General features: G+C 32.4%; 2 protein-coding genes across 5 annotated transcripts in view; one reads left to right on the top strand and one right to left on the bottom strand.

The window, feature by feature from the left end:
- The window catches only part of if (integrin subunit alpha inflated), a 76083-nt gene extending 65184 nt beyond the window's left edge, over positions 1 to 10899 (bottom strand). For both annotated transcript variants that reach the window (XM_011065374.2, XM_087414122.1), the window contains exon 1: positions 10277 to 10899. In XM_011065374.2, the coding sequence (XP_011063676.2) occupies positions 10277 to 10461 (185 nt within the window). In that variant the 5' untranslated portion in view covers positions 10462 to 10899. The remainder of the gene's footprint in view (positions 1 to 10276) is intronic.
- Positions 10900 to 11913: 1014 nt separating this feature from the next.
- On the top strand, positions 11914 to 18498 carry WDR79 (Telomerase Cajal body protein 1 homolog). 3 transcript variants are annotated; one of them, XR_015547627.1, is made up of 7 exons: positions 11914 to 12431; positions 12560 to 13089; positions 13175 to 13407; positions 13738 to 13971; positions 14045 to 14261; positions 16248 to 16334; positions 18206 to 18498. XR_015547627.1 is itself a non-coding variant. In XM_011065381.2 (6 exons), the coding sequence occupies exons 1-6, from the start codon at positions 12195 to 12197 to the stop codon at positions 16282 to 16284; spliced, it is 1488 nt and encodes a 495-aa protein (XP_011063683.2). In that variant the 5' UTR covers positions 11914 to 12194; the 3' UTR covers positions 16285 to 16399. The 3 variants fall into 3 exon arrangements, 2 of the variants coding, with proteins under 2 accessions (XP_011063683.2, XP_087270249.1); XM_011065381.2 differs by lacking the exon at positions 18206 to 18498 and having other exon boundaries at positions 16248 to 16399; XM_087414123.1 differs by lacking the exons at positions 16248 to 16334; positions 18206 to 18498 and having other exon boundaries at positions 11915 to 12431; positions 14045 to 14350.
- Positions 18499 to 18771: the final 273 nt, after the last annotated feature.

The following is an 18771-nucleotide window of genomic DNA, read 5'->3' as shown; positions in this document are numbered from 1 at the left end:
TTAAGTTATTATACGTGACACATTCGCAAGAGAAGAGTGTAGTCATTTTTACGATTTGCGACTAAATCATGATCATTTTACCGTAACGTAATATCGACCAACTAGCCAATTCGAATTACATACCACCAGACCTGGGCAATATTCCAATATTTGGAATACAAATGTATCTTGTAACTTGTATTATTTCAAATACAATGCAATAATGTATTTTGTATTTTATATTTCAAATTCATTTTTATTGTATTTTGTATCTCGAATATAGAATTTAAAATACACAAGATACTTTTGGTAATTTTGTGTCTTATTTCGGCATATCGAGAAAGAGGAGAAAGAGAAACAAAATCTAGTAATTTTCTATTCTGCATTTCCACATTTAAGGCTCACTTAAACTAGGAGTGATTAGCGGCGAGTGGCACGCGAAAAGTGAAAAAGCAAATAAAAAACGCGATTTTCATTCTTCTCTTTTCATGTGTCGGTGTCGTTCGTCGCTAATCGCAACCTGGGGATCTGTTACGGATCACACAACTTGGTGAAAATGACAAAAATGATTAAAAATGACAAATTCACTAGACACGGACATATTTTTAGATAAGCATATTTTTTAAATATATATAAGATATTTTAAGAATCTTAAGATATTTAAAGTATCTTAAGATATTTAAAATATATAGTATTGTAAGTATTTGATGTATCTTAAGTATTTTAAGTATTTTAAGTATCCTGAGTATCTGAGGTATTTTTATCTTCGGCGCTAAAATAGAGGGGTATCTTATTTTTATATTTCAAATACATCTTCGATCTATATTTTGCCCAGCTCTGCCTACCACCAATAACGACCAGATATCACCTTACAAAAGACACCCCATACTGTCCGTGAAAATATATTCAAGTCGAGGGGTTACGAATTTAATGCGTTACGGCGAGATGATCCTCGCGTGCCGTCGCGATATAACCGTTCATATCCTGTATATATGTATGCGTACGTTACACGCATGCAGGTAGGTAAAGGTAACAGGCCTCGAGGCTGCCGGCTCTCGTCTGCATAATGACATGGTCTGAGCTTTGGGCACGTGCCTCACGCGATCATCATTACCTTCTGCTTCTTTTCCTATCCTCGATCTCTCTCTTTCCTTTCGATTCTTGGAGCCGCCCGTCCCAATTTTTGGAGACAAAAAGGAATTGAACTCGGATCGAGCGAATCCTTGTCTTTCATTGTAATATTGCAGCTCGAAGGAATGAGATGGCCGCAAGCAACAATAGTTATCGAGATTATAAAAGAAAATTCATCTCATGAAAATCATTTCTCGAACAATTTTGTTTACTTTTTTATAATGGAATTAAAACAAGTGATAAAGAAAATGTTGATATAAAATTTATATTTTCAAATTCTTCTGGCAGCCATTATGGAATATTGAAGAACGATTATTCTCATCCATCGTTAATTTGCATCTATATCGATGTTGACGTTTATTGCAGTTAATAATCAGTTCTAAGGTGTGGTAGATATGCGTTGGTAGGCGGCGGCGTCGAGTAAAACAAGGTGAACCGTAGATGGTGAATAAGAAAGGACGATGAACGACGGTAAAAGTTAAACATGCAAGCTGTTCTACCTATACCTATTATATATATTTAAATTTTGTATGATAAAAGTAGGGATGTGCAATATGTGTGAAAAATTTGCCATCGACAAAACAATATGACTAAAATAATTAACAATATACGTTGTATGACTATTATCTTGATATTATTCCTTCGGGAATCTACATAGTTAACAACGTATGAATTAATTTAATGTCGCACAATAAAGTGTACTAAAAAAAATCTGAGACAATAGTGATACTAATTATAATACTAAATGTTTAGTGAAATGATTTTAATCAAATATTTGATTCATATAACTAAAAATAATATTTTTCGAAATATTTAGTAAGTATTATCACATAATAATATAAAATTGTCTGGTAATAATTATTAAAACACAATAAGTAAAATAAATAAAATAAATAATTATTAAATATTTAGAGAAAAATAATATTATTTTGTGTTATATTAAACGAACATTTAATTAAAATTATTTTATTTAACATTTAATAGTATTATTTTCAGACTTTTCAGTGCGGAAGGCCGATAACACTTTACGAAATATCGCTCAGACTGTTTTTTATGCACTTTCGCCTTTCTGCGTTTTTACGATAACGATGATTCCGCGCGTTCCATAATTCATCCAAGAGATAGTGATACCGACGATCGCTTTGTAAGTCGCCGCCTTAAAATCTTCATTTATGCGACTCAACAACCAAAGATGCTTGCACAATCACGTGCATCACAGTACTTCGTTGTGCCACAAACAGCAAACTTTCGCGGTGAGTTATAGCTATAAGTGTTCAGCGTATAATCGTGCGTTTCATAGGATATAATGCGAATAAATTAATCGAAAGGAATGTGGTAAAAACACGACGATCGTGTGACGCTCAGTTCGACTGGACGCTCAGTCTCTACTTTCATTTCTTCTAGCCGGAAGCGACGAGGAAATTGAATCCTCATTTCCTCCTCTGTCTCGACACGCGTCGTAAGCACCGCACTTTTTATGCGAACGAACGTAACGCCATGCGCGAACAACGCGCGTTGAATGAACCGGCCTGTGACGCATGCGAGGGATTGGAAATCAACATTGAGAAAAGAAAACGTTGATTACTGTTATTAATATAAAATCGTAGAAAATAAGATTATACCTTTTATAATAATATAAAAGATAATACTCATATGTATATCATTGTTGATAAAAGTGATCTCAAAGTCTTCTCAAAATTAGCAACTTTTTAATAGAGCATTTTTTAAATTCATGAATTGAAACGTTTTATAATAATTAGAATAATTAAATATGCATAATTTAATTTTCTTTCCAAATTATACTTCTTCAATTTATGTATATATAATTATATGTATTCTTTGAAACAATAACTGCATTTAGTAGAGAAAGCAGTTTTGCAACTGTTGTAAAATTTTTTAACACGACAGTTTATATATTTAAATCCAGTAAGAAACTAAGGGCAAGAAAATCAAAATTAAAGAATTTTACAGCAATTGTAAAGTTGCTTTTTCTGCTGAATACACATCCTCATAAATTTTCAAAATTCAAACATTGCAATCCCAATATTAATTTTTTACTTGCATCATCATTTTTTACTTGCATACTATCGATGCAGCGATATGTCTCATCATATAACGACTGTCTTCTCAGAGATCACTAGGAAAAATATTATAATATCTATAATATTTTTTCTTTAATATCATAACATTTTATGTACTTTCGATTTTCACAATATCTAATTCTTGTATATAACATCGTCTTAATGTTGAAATGAAACTTGCTGCGATTCGCCATTAATCATGCCGTGTGCTTATCACGTGGAAGCGACCAATGATAAGAAGACTGCACTTCCCGGAATATCAGTGCGAAGCGTTTTGCATGATAAAAGCTTACAAAGGAGAGCCAATTTCTCTTTCCAAAGAGATGGTCCAGCAATATCTTCATTCTGTTATATGTTTTGACATATGTCAATTAGCGATTTCAATCATCGAACCGAACAATGGCATCGGGTAGCATTAATTCCGTTATGTCGTTCTGAATAGTGATTATCGGTGTGTTTACTTTGCTCACGAGATGTTGTGTCATGAAATCATTTACATGCATTTCAACGTCATCACTGATATGCACTTGCGATGCCTTTAGCAGTAAGGTCGATCGGCGATCACATATTGAGATATTTCAAGAATAGTAGTGAACAAAGCATTCGTTTGAACACTAACGTTTTTCTTTAAATTCTTGGAGATCAAGTGTTAGCTTCATTTACATAATAGATTCTTAAATATCATAATATTTAAAAAGTATATATGTAAAACTAAAAGAGAGAGAGAGAGAGAGAGTTTCTCTCGAAGTCTGTGGGAAAAAGTAATTAAAATATTTGAACAGGTCAACATATTTTATTTGCTATTTTCTTTGCTTATCGCATGTACGAGGTCAGTAATTCTGATTCTTGTATTCGGCTATGAAAATTGTCTTTTACTGTAGGTGTCTTTTAATAGCATCAGTTAAATAAAAAATTACTTTGTATTCTCTAAAAGCGATTCATTTATCATTCTAACGGTCTGTTTTATTAATTTAATAAAACGTTATATTTCATTTGAATTTGTATAAAATTTTATACAAGTATATACATTTTACGTAAATTTACTCAGGAAGAGAACAATTTAGATCTACTTGTAAGTTAATCATATACAATTAATTTATAATAACCATGCAACCTTGTTGTATAATAATAATTGGAGTAACCTTCTACCCGAGGCGTTAATTTGATTTGATTGGTAATAAGCGATGCTGGAAACGACGGCCGATATCGCCATTCCTGACATTTTGCCTTGAACATTCATGACTCTCGCTTATCGACATTCGCTCCGCCGTGACTTCGCGTCGTGAAATAATTTCTATATTTAGTGCACGACTCGGCAGGTTTCCGCGTATACGATCGGCAAATTCGGGAAATAGACGAGTCATCGTACACTCGGGAGACGACGAGCGTGACTCGATCTTCCCATTTGTTCCTCTTACACGCGGTCGTGACTGAATTCGCCTCTTAAAGACACGATCGTCGATGCGATCGCGCAATGAATCACGCAATACGTGTTCTGCTATACGCTGACATTTATACACCTTACTCTCGGCGGGCTTCCTCGTGATTGTCTTCGAGATGCATCATGCCCCGAGCAAAATTGCACAGGCATATTAAATTTAAGCGCCGATAAATCAACAAACGATTTCGAGAGAAGAGCGCGGAGAATTAACGAGCGCGTGTAAAATTATTACACGCTCAACTGATTGTGATAAAAGGGATTAGCTGATTTTTTACGCAGATCGCACACGGTGTTTGTATCCGAGTTTCAATTTCCTGCAAGATTTACACGCCGTACGTTCGCGCTATACGTGAGCACGATTGTAATCGCATTACATTCTTTTTTATGAATAGTAAGTATAAACGAGACCGGGATTATACATGAATATATGTACGACCGGATAGATATATAGAGGAGATTGCCGATGGTAATGGCACATTGTGCGTACTTTAGAACGCTCGTAGATATTAACTGGCATCGGATGCGAGATGCACGCTGCTCCCAATCATATGCATGAGACCGCAACGGGAGGCCGGGGATCTCAATTCAGTTCTACCTCCGAAACGAGATTCCCTCAGAGTTCGCGCTCACTTTTTCGTCCGTATATCACGTATCTCTCAGATACCGTCGTTAACATCGGCGATCGAAGGAAGGATGCAACAAATTTTAAAATTCGTCCGGACATTGTCGAAGCAAAACACGTTCGTTCGAGCCCGCGGTCAAGTCATTGAGAAAACCCATGGAAAGGACGTCACGTAGCGGATCGTAATAGATCGAACGAGCAGATTACAAAGATATTAATCGGAACGGCACGAGTGACGAACAGCCTACGCAGTCGCATCGGTGATCTAAGAGGCGTTCTGCATCGCTAAGTGTCTCATAGACGAGAATCGATCGTACTTCATCAGATCGTCACACCTAGGCCGCGGTCCGATTCATACTCACAATACTTAATAAATCATTTTATCTTTATTGTTGTTTATTAAATGTTAAATAAGAAGAAATTATGGTCATGAGCGTTGTAAATATAAATCGGATCGCGGTTCTAGATTCTTGTAGAGAAGAGAGACTAGTACTTAGAGACATATTGTACATTAAAGAATATTAATTATTTTATATTGTTTATTTCAGTTAAAAAATTATGTAACTGAGCAGCCAATATTAATTAAAAGTCTCATTATTGTTAAGAAATAATTAATGCACTAGGAAAAGAATCTGATTGTATTAATGGAAATTCTGACTAAAAATGGACAAATCAAGATTTTCTAGTTGAATCTAATGTAATTCTAGTTGAGATGTTAGAATTCTGATTGATATAATCAAAATCTTTCAGTTCGTTATTTTTCAATCATAAATTTTGCTCAATGTATGTCCTGAGGTGCAAAATATTTTTAGGTACTATATTGAAGAAAAATTTTAAATCTTAAGGCTCCTGAGTAATCATCACGGCTATATTGAATCTTGACGTCAGAAGCGAGAAATAACACGTTAATTTTTATTACATGTCATTTATATAAATAAAGACAATTTGAATAAAACAAAATGATGAGATTTCTTTAAAATATTTCTAAAAATGGACGAAAAAAAAACTGTGCTTATCCCCTCTGACAGTCAGTAAATAATCGTAAAAAGTGATAAAAGGTACGTGTAAGTGAAAATAAGCTATGAATAAAAACATTTCATGTACCTTTCATCATTTTGTACGATTATTTACTGATTGTCAGAAGGCATTAGGATAAGCATAGTTTTCGTCCATTTTTACAAATGTTTTAAACCAATCTCATCATTTTATTTTATCCCGAGTTTTATCCAAATTTTTTTCATTTATAAGTGGCACGTAAAAAAAATTAACGTGTCATTTCTCACTTCTGACGTCACGATTCAATATGGTGACTACTCAGTAGTCTTAATATTATATATATTAGGTGTTGGAATTAATTCGTAGCGTTTTACAAGTGATGGGAAGTACTTTCATTAATGTATTTTTTAATGCTCATGTGAAATAAATAACATTCTTTCATTAAAAACGCTACGAATTAATTCCAACACCTAATATTTTTTTAATAATACTGACTAAACAGTTATTTATAATAAATAAACACTGACTCAATAAAAAATAAATAAATCGTCAAGTATACGGTTCTTGTGCCAAAAATGTAATAAATATATGTTTATAATTAATAAATATTAAATAGTTAGTACTATTTAAATAAATATTTATTAAAATTTAATATTTTTTCCAGTCTCCTAAACGTCTAGTTGACTTGGCGAAAAAACGTGAGAAGAAAAAGAAGAATCCATGATTTTCATCTGTACGAGCATGAATGAATAAACGAGAACAAGATTCAAATTCGTCTCGATCCAATTATGTGGCTCACTCGCGTTCCGTTTCTGCAAAGTGTATACAAGAGAGACGCGTCCATTTAATTTTAGATCTCAAGTTAAAAACTCGCGATATCGGGTGACCGCACGCGACGGAAATCGATCGCGCTGAACGATCGCGCTGAACGATCGCGAGAGGTGGGCATACAAAACAAACGCGGGTCCCATGTTCTATTCCGGGAATTGATGGCAATCGGGCGCTTTAATCCCTGTGAACGGTGAAATTAACCAGCGCGCGAACGCGAGCGCTCATAAAGCTCGCACCAAGCTGGCCTAAATATAAGCGCCCACGAGAGAAAAGCTCTCGTAAGGTCTCGCAAGTAATCCGGACTTCCTGTGCCGCTTTCCTCGCGTTAACGTTTTCTCTCCTTGTTGCAAACACGACGCGTCGTTTCATCATTTGTTAAGTAACATTTTTTTATCTGTATAAGAATGAATTACTGCAGCGGAAGTAGACTGAATAAAATATGCTGGCTGAGTTTTTAATCAGAGAATATAATCTAAAACCTGGACATATATTATATATGGTTACCCTTTTAAGAGTACATGTATTTGTTTAAGTCGTAAAACTTCTGGTCATTAATTAAAATTTTATATTTTATAAAATTAAATTAAAATTTTATAAAATTATCTATTAAATTATCTATCAATAAAAATATAAATTGTACTCCAGAAATGTTTATTAAATACCTACATTGCATATAATGTATAAAAGAAATGTATTTCTTCCTCTATTCATCTTTTTTTTTAAAAAGTATACACAAGTATGTACATATGCATTCTTTTCTTATAATTCAGATATGATAATCTTATCGGATACATATAATGAAACTGTTTGAAATTTGATCGAAATTATCTCGTTTTCCCTAAAAATACTATAGAAATCTAAAGAATTATAACTGAACAATAGATTCCAATCGGAATCTATTTCGAATAATTGTATGATACGTGCTTTAGAATGATTTTTATACCTCAGCAGCAAGAAAGACAAAGATCATTGTCAATTTTTTAGTGATTGAAAATCCATACCTGTATTTTCTCTTTACTTTTTTAGAAAATATTGAGTATAAATCTATAATTTCAAATACTGATAAATTGTAAAACAATTAATAACATACAATACGTAAGTTAATCATTTCATTTAGAAAAATAACCCAGATAATTGTTATTATAAAAGAAAAATTAGGTTTAATGGATTCTCTTATGGATTAATAACCTTAGATTTAGAAATCATTTTTTTCTATCACTGAGGATATTATACTGTGGGAATATAAGCGTGCCTATTTCACGGTTGATCGCTATTCGGTCGCAAAGAGCCGTAGGCCGGCCTCGGATGCAACGTTCCATTGTGTCGCCATTGGCACTGACGTCGATTTTCCCGTGAATATAACGATATATGCGGGCGGCGCTATTAGCCGCGTTTCCCCGTTTCGCCGATATTATTTATAATCGTCGCCGACTGACGACGTGCGGGAGCCGGGGAAACGTTTATTCGTGGCCCGTCGCGAGCGTGAGTCACGAAATTCGACAACGAGCACGTTCACGGTTCACCGTTCGGTCAACCAGATTGCGACGGGAAGAGAACCGTAGCGTGTCTCCAGGGGTTGCAACGTCCCTGCAAACAGTGCAAACGTCCCTGGAGCGAACTTATCGATGATAGACGAGGGATTATCACAGGTTATTAAAGCTCAAGAATGAAATCGAGAAACACGAGATGGAAATCCTCATCTTGCCGGGTGATATCTCGAACGGGAGGTCAGACCGCTGTTCTAACTTGCAATGCGCACGACTGACGACATTTATTTCGTAACAGGAAAGAGCATCGAAACGCTGCTGTCGTAGGACTTTCGTTAAAGTAACTTGAAAAAATTTTAATATCTTTTATTCGCAAATAAATATGTATACGTCACGAAATTAATAGGAAATATTGAACGATTTAAATTACTGAGCGACTCATCTTGAATTTGTATTTTGTATCGTCACGTTGATAAAATCATTTTCTGGTAATATTTTAATTTTCTCAAAAGAACATACGTATTTCGCAAGGAATGTTTAGTCACAAAACTAATTATCGCGACAGTGCAACATTATATCGACGATTTCTTTAAATTATCCAGGTGTTAAAAATTATGTGCGCGTGCATTATGCCAGTGGTAGTTTCATTAGTTATCCAAACATTGTATAAATACAAATAATCAGTATAAAAGCAAAATTTTAAATATTTGGACAATATTGGAAGAAATCGTCGATATGACACGCTGTCCGGATTTTTCTGAAAAAAAAATGAAATGATTAACTACGTATTGTATGTTATTGATTGTTTTACAATTAGTTTTATGACGTTATTTGTGAGAAGTGTACATTTTTGGGAACAATAAAATGCTATCGCAAATAATTTTTATCAACATAATGATGCAGGTAAAATTCAAGACGAGAGTCACATGATAATTTAAAAACGTTCAATATTTCCTATTTCGCGTGAGTCAATCGTATGTGTAATCAAGCGATGAGTCAAACACCTGGCTAACGAGTTAAAAATTTACCTATTTAAGAAAAGCATTCGTCTAATTCTATCCTATTGCATCAGTTCTATCTATACAGCATTTTACTTATGTGAAAATTTTCTGTCTCTCTCAAAAAATAAATAAAAAATTAAAGCTAATTATAACTTCAGTCACTTTCCAATTGCGTTATAGTATCAGTTTCTTCATATCACTTCACCTATTGCATAGTTTTGCATAGTTTTAATATTTAATATTTAAATTCCGAGATATAATTACTTAACGATTATTTAGTGATATGATTATTTAGTGTACAAGCATAGATATGGCAGTACAACAATGCTCTTTTTTTCTAAGATATTCATCGTTTTCCAGTGTATCATCGAATTATGCTACGCCTTTTCCAAAGTAACGAATAAAGATTCGCCCCGTGACATACAATCGACACCTCTTTCATAATTGGAATTTTAATCTTCGTCATTATTTATATTTTCAGATTTTTCTTATTACGACATAATCTTATATCGTACATTTAATGACGAAAAATCAAAATAGCCAATTGAATAATATTTGATAATAATTATCATTTCATTTCGGATGCTTTCTAGCAAGAGAGAAAGATGACAATACAGTGTACATACTAAATTATTACGTCTTTCTTGTTTACTAATACTACTCATTTCTCAGAAATTTTATCAAGGTGAAAAAAAAAAGAGGCTCACCATCCGCGGGCATATCTGTCACGATACGTCGACACAGCAAACCCAAACATGGACCTCTCCTCCATGCGATACACCGCATAATGTTTCGTCTCGATGTTGAAACCGTCGGCGACGTGCCAGGTTGATGAAGCGACGATCGCGAGCCCGACGAAGAGGCTCGCCCAGAGAAGCCTCGTCGACCACATCCTGTCCGCTAATCTGGCGTGTCACTGGCCGCACTACGAGCACTCTGTCACTGTGTCGAGTCACTTTCATATATGAGAACCGATCGCGCGAAAGATGAAAATAAAATACGAAAGAAATTAATAATAATAATAATAAGCAAAGAGCGGCACAACACGACGACACGACGAATGGTATCAAACTAGAAGAGCTTAGTCTCGAGTTAACGTTGACTGCGCAAGGTTACGTGAATTAACCGGTAGCAGCTGCACCACCAGCCGACGACATGTGTCTTCCACGAGGCGCGAGGCCCTCGAGAGACCAACGACGAGGGAGGGTAAGGAAGAAGGGAGGGAGAAAGAGAGCCGGAGAAGTCTGCTTGACGGACGCCCGCGGACAGACTGAACTGAGTGGAGCACGACTCTTTCGGGTAGTCTTCGACTCTTCGCCTACTCGAGGGCCGCCGCCGAAGAGACTCCCACCTACGGCGCGGTGCTGCCCGCTGATCTTAGCCAACGTGCGTCGCGACGTCGCGTCGCCGTCGCGTCGTTGTTCGCGATAAGCATCGACGAGCTATTATACCACCCACTACAGCAAACGAGAATGGATTGAAATGAATTGAAATGGATTCAGATTTTCAGAAATATTGATTCACAAAATTGCATGTTAAAATGCTTTTCAATTCTGAATGCATTTTTATTCGTTTATAGCAATTGCATGGAGCATATCTCTATGGCTTTCAATCTAAAAATAATATTAACTTTTTTTGTGCACACAAACACAATTGTGAATACTGTTCAATTCAAAATTTTGAATAGGAAATGCAGTTTTTCAATCCAATTGCATCCAATTGAATCTAATTCAATCCAATTGAATACAATTAAATCCAAAAAAAAGTATTCGCTATTTAAAATACGCATTCGGATAGAAACAAATTTCAATACATTTTAATCCATTCTCGTTTGCTGGGTAATCATCCACGAACCGATTTTTTATATTATGACGGTCGTATCACGATTATAGCGATTGAAAAAAGAAATTGTGTCCTTGCTTAAGACAATCTATATATTCGCGATTCAGAATAGAATTCTATTGCCGTGTATTTCGAATATTTCGATACATATTCGCGATGCACTTTGTATAAATGAACGTAAATGTATTAAACGTTAACATAGTAGAGTTAATTAAAATATCACTCATATCCGTAAATGAAAAGTACATTAAATTTTAATACACTTAACTTTTAATGATGTTTCCCCGAACACAGTCGTGTAGATTATTCAGGATCAGTTCAAAATTGAATGTTCTTTGAATGTATGCTACATTTTGATTGGTTCTATCATTTTAAGAACTTATGTATGTGAACCAATGAACAGGAGTTTTTCAGGCTCGGTATTCTAGGGATACTATAATTTCTAGGGTCTCTAACTATACAACGAACACAACGCGCCAAACGTATAATTTTGGAACTAAAATCACACATGATTTAACCTAACTTAAACTAACTCTAATTAAAGTTAGGACTTTATAACAAGATTCGAAATCCATGTCCTTGTCTTCTTGCTTCTTTAAGAAACCTTGATAAATTTCTATATCCAAGGAATTTACGTGGATTATTCAAAAATACTATCATTATGCGACGGTTCAATAAAAATACACATGCTGCAATCTTTACATAAACATATATAAACATGAGTTTCTAGGAGAAATTTGTGTTTTCATGTAGTTAATTGATTGTGAATAAACTAAGTGAACAATGGAATGTGAAGGAATGGACGTTGAATCACGTCCGTCAGTAATATCATGTGAAACTTTAAATAAAAATGATGAAACGGAAGAAAACAATGTAGAAAGCAAAGCTGATGAGACTAATCCGGTGCAATCAAATTTATTCGTAATGACCGAAGACTCCTGCAATTTAAATAAGGAAACTTGTTTGGGATCTAGTAAAATACCAGACGAAACTGACTTCCTCACCTCCTCACAGTCACATGTAAGTTTGAGACAAATACAGGCAAGTATACTTTACTTATAATTTGATTTGAAAATTTATTTATATGTAATAAATTGTTTGCTATATTACTTAAGCGAATTGCAAAATAATGATTCTTCAAATTATAGGTAACGTGGGATACTTTATCAAAACAAATAGTAAATCTTGCAATAATGAAACAAACAAGAAACAATGAAGCAAATGTCACAGAGTCAAGAAATGTAAATTCAGAAGATGCTAGTTCAACAGATTCTCCTTGCGTCTATAATTATAACTGGTCAAGAGCACCAAAGATATTATGCGTAGCGACTAAGGAATATCAGTCCACAGATATGCATGAGAATTTTACGAAAGGTTGTCAATGGTCCCCAGATGGAACGTGCTTACTTGTACCATCGGAAGACTTTAAGATACGCCTTTATGAGCTTCCTAGAGAATTGTACTCTGGCCAAATGCCATCTGATTTTATACAGACCGACTTTACATCTGCTTTGACCATTAAAGAAGGTGGCCTCATATATAACACTTGCTGGTATCCCTATATGAGTTCATGGGAACCTGCAACATGCTGTTTTCTTAGTACCAGTAGAGAGAGTCCTGTTCATTTATGGGATGCATTTACAGGAGAATTACGTGCAACATACCGAGCTTATAATCAGTTAGTAGCAACATTGCTCGAGTTTTCAATATAACTTTGTAAGAATACATAAAAAAAGGGGGAAAAATTATACTTTTTTTTTTAGAGTTGACGAAGTAGAAGCATCTATTAGTGTTCAATTTGTGGATTCAGGAAGAGAAATATGGTGTGGTTTCAAGAATGCTGTAAGAACTTTCGATACAAATCATCCCGGACGTCAAACAAGTGATATTTACTTTAAACATGATTTTCCAAATATGACCGGATTGGTTTCGTGTATTCGTGAAAATCCAATTATGCCAGGCTTAGTTGCCTTCGGTACATATTCTAAATGTATTGGTATGTATCTGTGATATTGTAAGATTTAATTAAATATATAGAATTTCTGATATTATTGGGTCAATTAAAACTTATAACTAGTATTCTAATTTTGCGTAAGACGTACGATTGTTAAATATCTACGATATCTATTTCTTGTAAATCTTGTGGCTAGTAAGAAACTGTAAAGGTATTGTATAAAGATATATGGACAAATTTAAAAGGTATATAGACAACTTAAAAGTTCCTGTAAGTTTTATGAGAATATATGTTACAAGTCTTACGATTCTGCTTAGAATTTAAACATGTCTGCTATAAAAGACGTAATTTTTCTTTTTTATATACTTGTAGGTTTGTATAAGGATGGGCCATTATGCACCTTTAAAACTGAAAGTGGTGTAACACAAATTGAATTTAGTTCTTGTGGAATGAAGTTGTTCTCCGTTGTTCGGAAAAATAATGAATTTCTATGTTGGGATCTCCGTAATCCTGGAAATGTTCTTTATTCCCTTGAAGGAAGACAATCGGACACTAATCAAAGAATACAGTTTGCTATTACACCTGACAGTAAACATATAATCTCTGGTTAGTTTAAAAAATGTAAAATGATAAATAGCATAATGTAATATATCTCATTAATTGATGTTACATTCCATAGGTGGTGTTGATGGAAATATCATTGTATGGGAATTACCAGAAATTACAAATTATGATGAAGAGAATTTGAATCCAAAATATAAAATAAGACTATCCAAAGATTGTATAAATGGAGTAAGCTTACATACAAATTTACCTATAATAGCAACCAGTTCCGGACAGAGACAATATGATCAGCATATTAAGAGCAAACATAGGGACAATAGTGTGAGATTATGGTGGGCTTCTTGAGATAATTATAGCTTTAAATAATTTTTTATTTATACATGGATAATTTCTCGTTGAATAAAACAAAAACAAAACTAAATGTTTTAGATGATTTATAGCTTGTGTGATTGATACGTTTACACAGGCCGATTTACGAAGTTATACATCAATATTATGAAAATGGCCAATCATAGTTGTTCTATTCTTTAAAGGAATCGCTATGATTGGCCAGTTTTATAACATCGATGTCATAACTTCGACGTAAATCGAGCTGTGTAAAAACGTAGTAATTGATTCGTAATCCGACTTTCATTCTACGTATAGTTTTTAGCGTATAATTTACAAAAGAAAATCATAAAAATTTTATTTTCATAATCGTAGAATTCGTTTTTAGTTGATTTGGTATAGAAATAAATCACAAATATACAAATTATTTGTACTTCTTTAATTAGTGAGTTTGTACTTCTTTAATTAGATAAACAGATCACGATTGTATTAATATTAATAAAGTGCAATAATTAGTTTCTGAGAAATAAGAGGGTGTCGCTGCAAGAGATCTATGTCATTATCGGCGACTTTCCTCTATATATATTCTCTAAAGAAGATCTTAGCAAAAATAAATTTGTATAAAATTTTATTTTATTTGGACATTTTAACTCGAACAAAATTAAACAAAACCATACTTCAAATAAAAAAGCTAATTAAAGCTTAGCTATTACCATTAGACAAATAAATTCAGGCATGATCAAATATAATATATAATATCTCTATGTGAAAGTATTATTCATTCAGATTACTGAAAAATACACAGTTTGATCAAACGTAAGGAATAAACTGACATTAACCGCAAATGAAATTTAAAATAAATTAAATATTCCTAATTAAGCATTATGTAAAATACAAAGGAATAATAATATAATTTAAAAAATTGTTTAAATAAAAAAAATTTGTAGATTAAAAAGCAGTCTAAAAAAATCATTTATAATAAAAGCTTAGTCCTACGCCATGCAATCAACTCAATAAAGGAAGAATAGTTTTGCAAATACACTAACCTTAATTATTTTAACATATAAGAATATAATTCGAAGCACTTATTTCTGTTCATTGTTTGCATTTTATTATTTCACAATCATAGACATCACATTTATTTATATGCCATGTCATAAATGTATCGATCGTCTATTCAACAAATCCCTCGACAAATTTGTCTCATACTTTCTTGACATATTGAAAATTCGAAGACAATTCTTCGTGAGAAAATAAGGGCAATAAGATCAGAAATATTCGAAGAACAGTCTTGGAATTCCTTTCTTTTTTAAATTACATTAAAACTGAATAGTGAAACTGAGATTATAAGAGAAAAGGGAAGATGAAATGATTACAGATGAATTGTGATCAAGTGCTAAATTACTAAAAAAATATTGTCATGTACCAGAAAGAAATCTGAGAACGACCATCCTCAGCTTTTTCATGTGATGCTTGAAAACTTTTTACACTAGCGAACATTCATCATCACTAGCGAACTACCAATATCATTTTTATAAAATCATATAAACTACGTATCACAATATCGACATGGCTGGTAAAGTTGCCCCCTGAAGTGGATGTCAATTAAACAATAATATACATTTTTTTTACAATGCTGCCGATAGACATAAATCGCTGAAATCGTTGAAATCTCTATTAATTTGACAGATTTAATTCAGCAATTTCAGCAATAAAACGGATTACTATAAATTATAATGATCTTTTTTTACGAGTATTAATATATTTGGTTTTTTTATAAATTATATTATTCCATATTTTTATTTCTAAATATTTTATCTTATTTTGCTAATCATTATCATTATCATTTAGCATTGAAATAAAAATTTTAATACTATCTTTGATTTTTTTTTTTAGTATGCAAAAAGTTGCTCTGTTTTTGCCAATTATATTTATAAGTCGTTGAATAAAGTACTTTTTGTAATTGTAAGCAAACTACATTTAATTTAAAGGTGCAAAGAAAATTTACATAAATACAAATCAACCTGAAGAGACCCTTCACCACCCCCGCCGATTTCATTGGCGGTCCTCTTTTCTTGGTAAGTAAAAAGTATTCACCCGTAAAAAAAAAACGAGTCATTAATAAATATAGTAACCTGTTTTTTGCAGGTGAATAAATTTTTAATGTGTTCTTTATTTTTATGTCTGACTATTTTACTATATTTGGCTAATCATATTGCAATGTGAACAGCGAAATAAAATACAATAATTAGCAATCAATTTTTTTAATATTACCTTTTATCGTGAGGGGGGATACTTTATACAATTCAATACTATAATAATAATTATTATTTATAATACGATATACAATTATAAACGCTGTTCAAAATATAATACAAATTTGATATAATAGAAGCATAATTAACAAATTTTAATAATGCAAGATTATACGAAAACGTCGAAGATACGGATAACACAAATTTTTCTAAATCAATGTTTAATGAAATATTGATAAACGCGAAAGAAATATTAGGTGTTGGAATTAATTCGTAGCGTTTTACAAGTGATGGGAAGTACTTTCATTAATGTATTTTTTAATGCTCATGTGAAATAAATAACATTCTTTCATTAAAAACGCTACGAATTAATTCCAACACCTAATACTAACAACAATTCGATAGTATTTACTATTAATTACTAACTTGCGAATATAAAACTTGTTAATATTGTGACAAAAAGTCATTAATATATTTATGACAACACTTTTATCGCGTTTTCAATGTAAACGAATCAAGGTCCCTCCGCCTTGTGATACGCTATAGTTAGAATCCGATATAAAGAGCAATTTTCACAGTGGAGAACGAACTTTCTACGTCAAATTTATAATATCCATTCGTAAAGAAAAATTAAGCATTCCGTCAAACACCAGCGGTCTTGTTAAAGAAGGTTGTAAATCCCAAATCTTTCAGATCACTTACGATAGTAATGAAATAGTAATTTTGGTAGCATGTCAATTGCAATTACCATTTTTATCACTTCTTTAATATAATATTAAAATTCGTGAGAAAATATATTCAACCACCAATCGCTAAAAATCATCACTTATTAAAAATGAATAGAATAGAATAATTTTCTTACGAAATAATGGTTACGAAGGAGTAGATTTAACAATAATAAAATACACGCGTTATTATAATTTTTTATATGTACGGGTACAAAAATTTTATATGTCGGGTACCAACTGTACGAGATAAGCCGAACCCGGTAATAACGAGATCAAAGAACATTTATACTGAAAAATTTATTATATAAAATTTAACAATTCTTTATTTTTCAAAAATTACAATTATTAATATCCCATTAATACGAGAGTAGTACCTATTCGACTTATCTTGAATTTTTTGTACCCACGCATTTTTAATTCAACTCATGTAATCATGATAACATTGTTAAAAGACTATAAAAAAATTTTGAAGAAAATTATGTAAATCGACAAAAATCAATATCCGTTAAATATAAGATCTGCATGTATTTTATCATAGAAAAGTGTTATACGTACACATATAAATAATAACAACAAAATTATAAAAAATATATTAATAATTAAAAATATTCTGCAATGGCGGGATGTCCAATACCTAAAAATAATTTTAAAATAACAGTTAGAAAATTGAATATACACATTCGTAACCATATTTTTGTTAGAGCAATCATCGAAAAATTAGCAAATTATTTTTATAAAATTTAAATTTGTTCATTTAATAATTTAAATTGAAACAAATAATAATTAAATATCCATATCGATCATATAATACTAAATTCTTATTGTCATTAAGAACATTTAATAAAACAAAGAAAGCGAAAATTGTATGCTAAAATATACCACTGAATTAATTTTGCAACTTGACTTTAAAATGTATAGCAATTGTCATTGACTCATTAACAAAATTATTACTATCTGTAACTGCAGACGAAAAAACCCGGGATGCATTCCAATTCTGTACAAGAATCTCCGAAGAGGCACTAAACTAGACTTTGCGAATGGACTTCACGACGAGGAATAATTTTCCATGATAAAAATAATTACAACTTTCCATCGGTTATATAAACTACGTAATCACTGGCATCCATCTGACGCGAGAGACAGCGATATAAGAGACCTTTGCATATAATAAATTGTTCTAACTAAAATATATTTGTAATCCTATAATGTTAAAGATCTATAATGTCAAAAAGCAAACAAGAAATAAACATTTAATCATTAGCCTCAGTCAAGCTCAATCTATATTGACTTATTTAATAAATTGTATATTTAATATAAAGAAAAATTGAAGATTATTCTCAACAAATTTTGATTAAGTCACTCCCTCAAACTTATTAATGACTTCTTGATATTTATTAATCCAATGTAAGAAAGTTTTAAAATTAATATTTATCAATTCGTTAAATTAATAACAATTTTATTGTCCATATGTTTCGTCAAGTCCGTGGATGTAATCATAAGCAAACAATAACTTGATTTTCCTACGAAAGATA

The sequence above is a fragment of the Acromyrmex echinatior genome, chromosome 15 (genome assembly GCF_024713525.1).
Source record: "Acromyrmex echinatior isolate Ae372 chromosome 15, ASM2471352v2, whole genome shotgun sequence".
Lineage (NCBI taxonomy): Eukaryota > Metazoa > Arthropoda > Insecta > Hymenoptera > Formicidae > Acromyrmex > Acromyrmex echinatior.
Note: the sequence above shows the minus strand (reverse complement) of the source record. Positions and strands in the feature narration are given on the sequence as shown.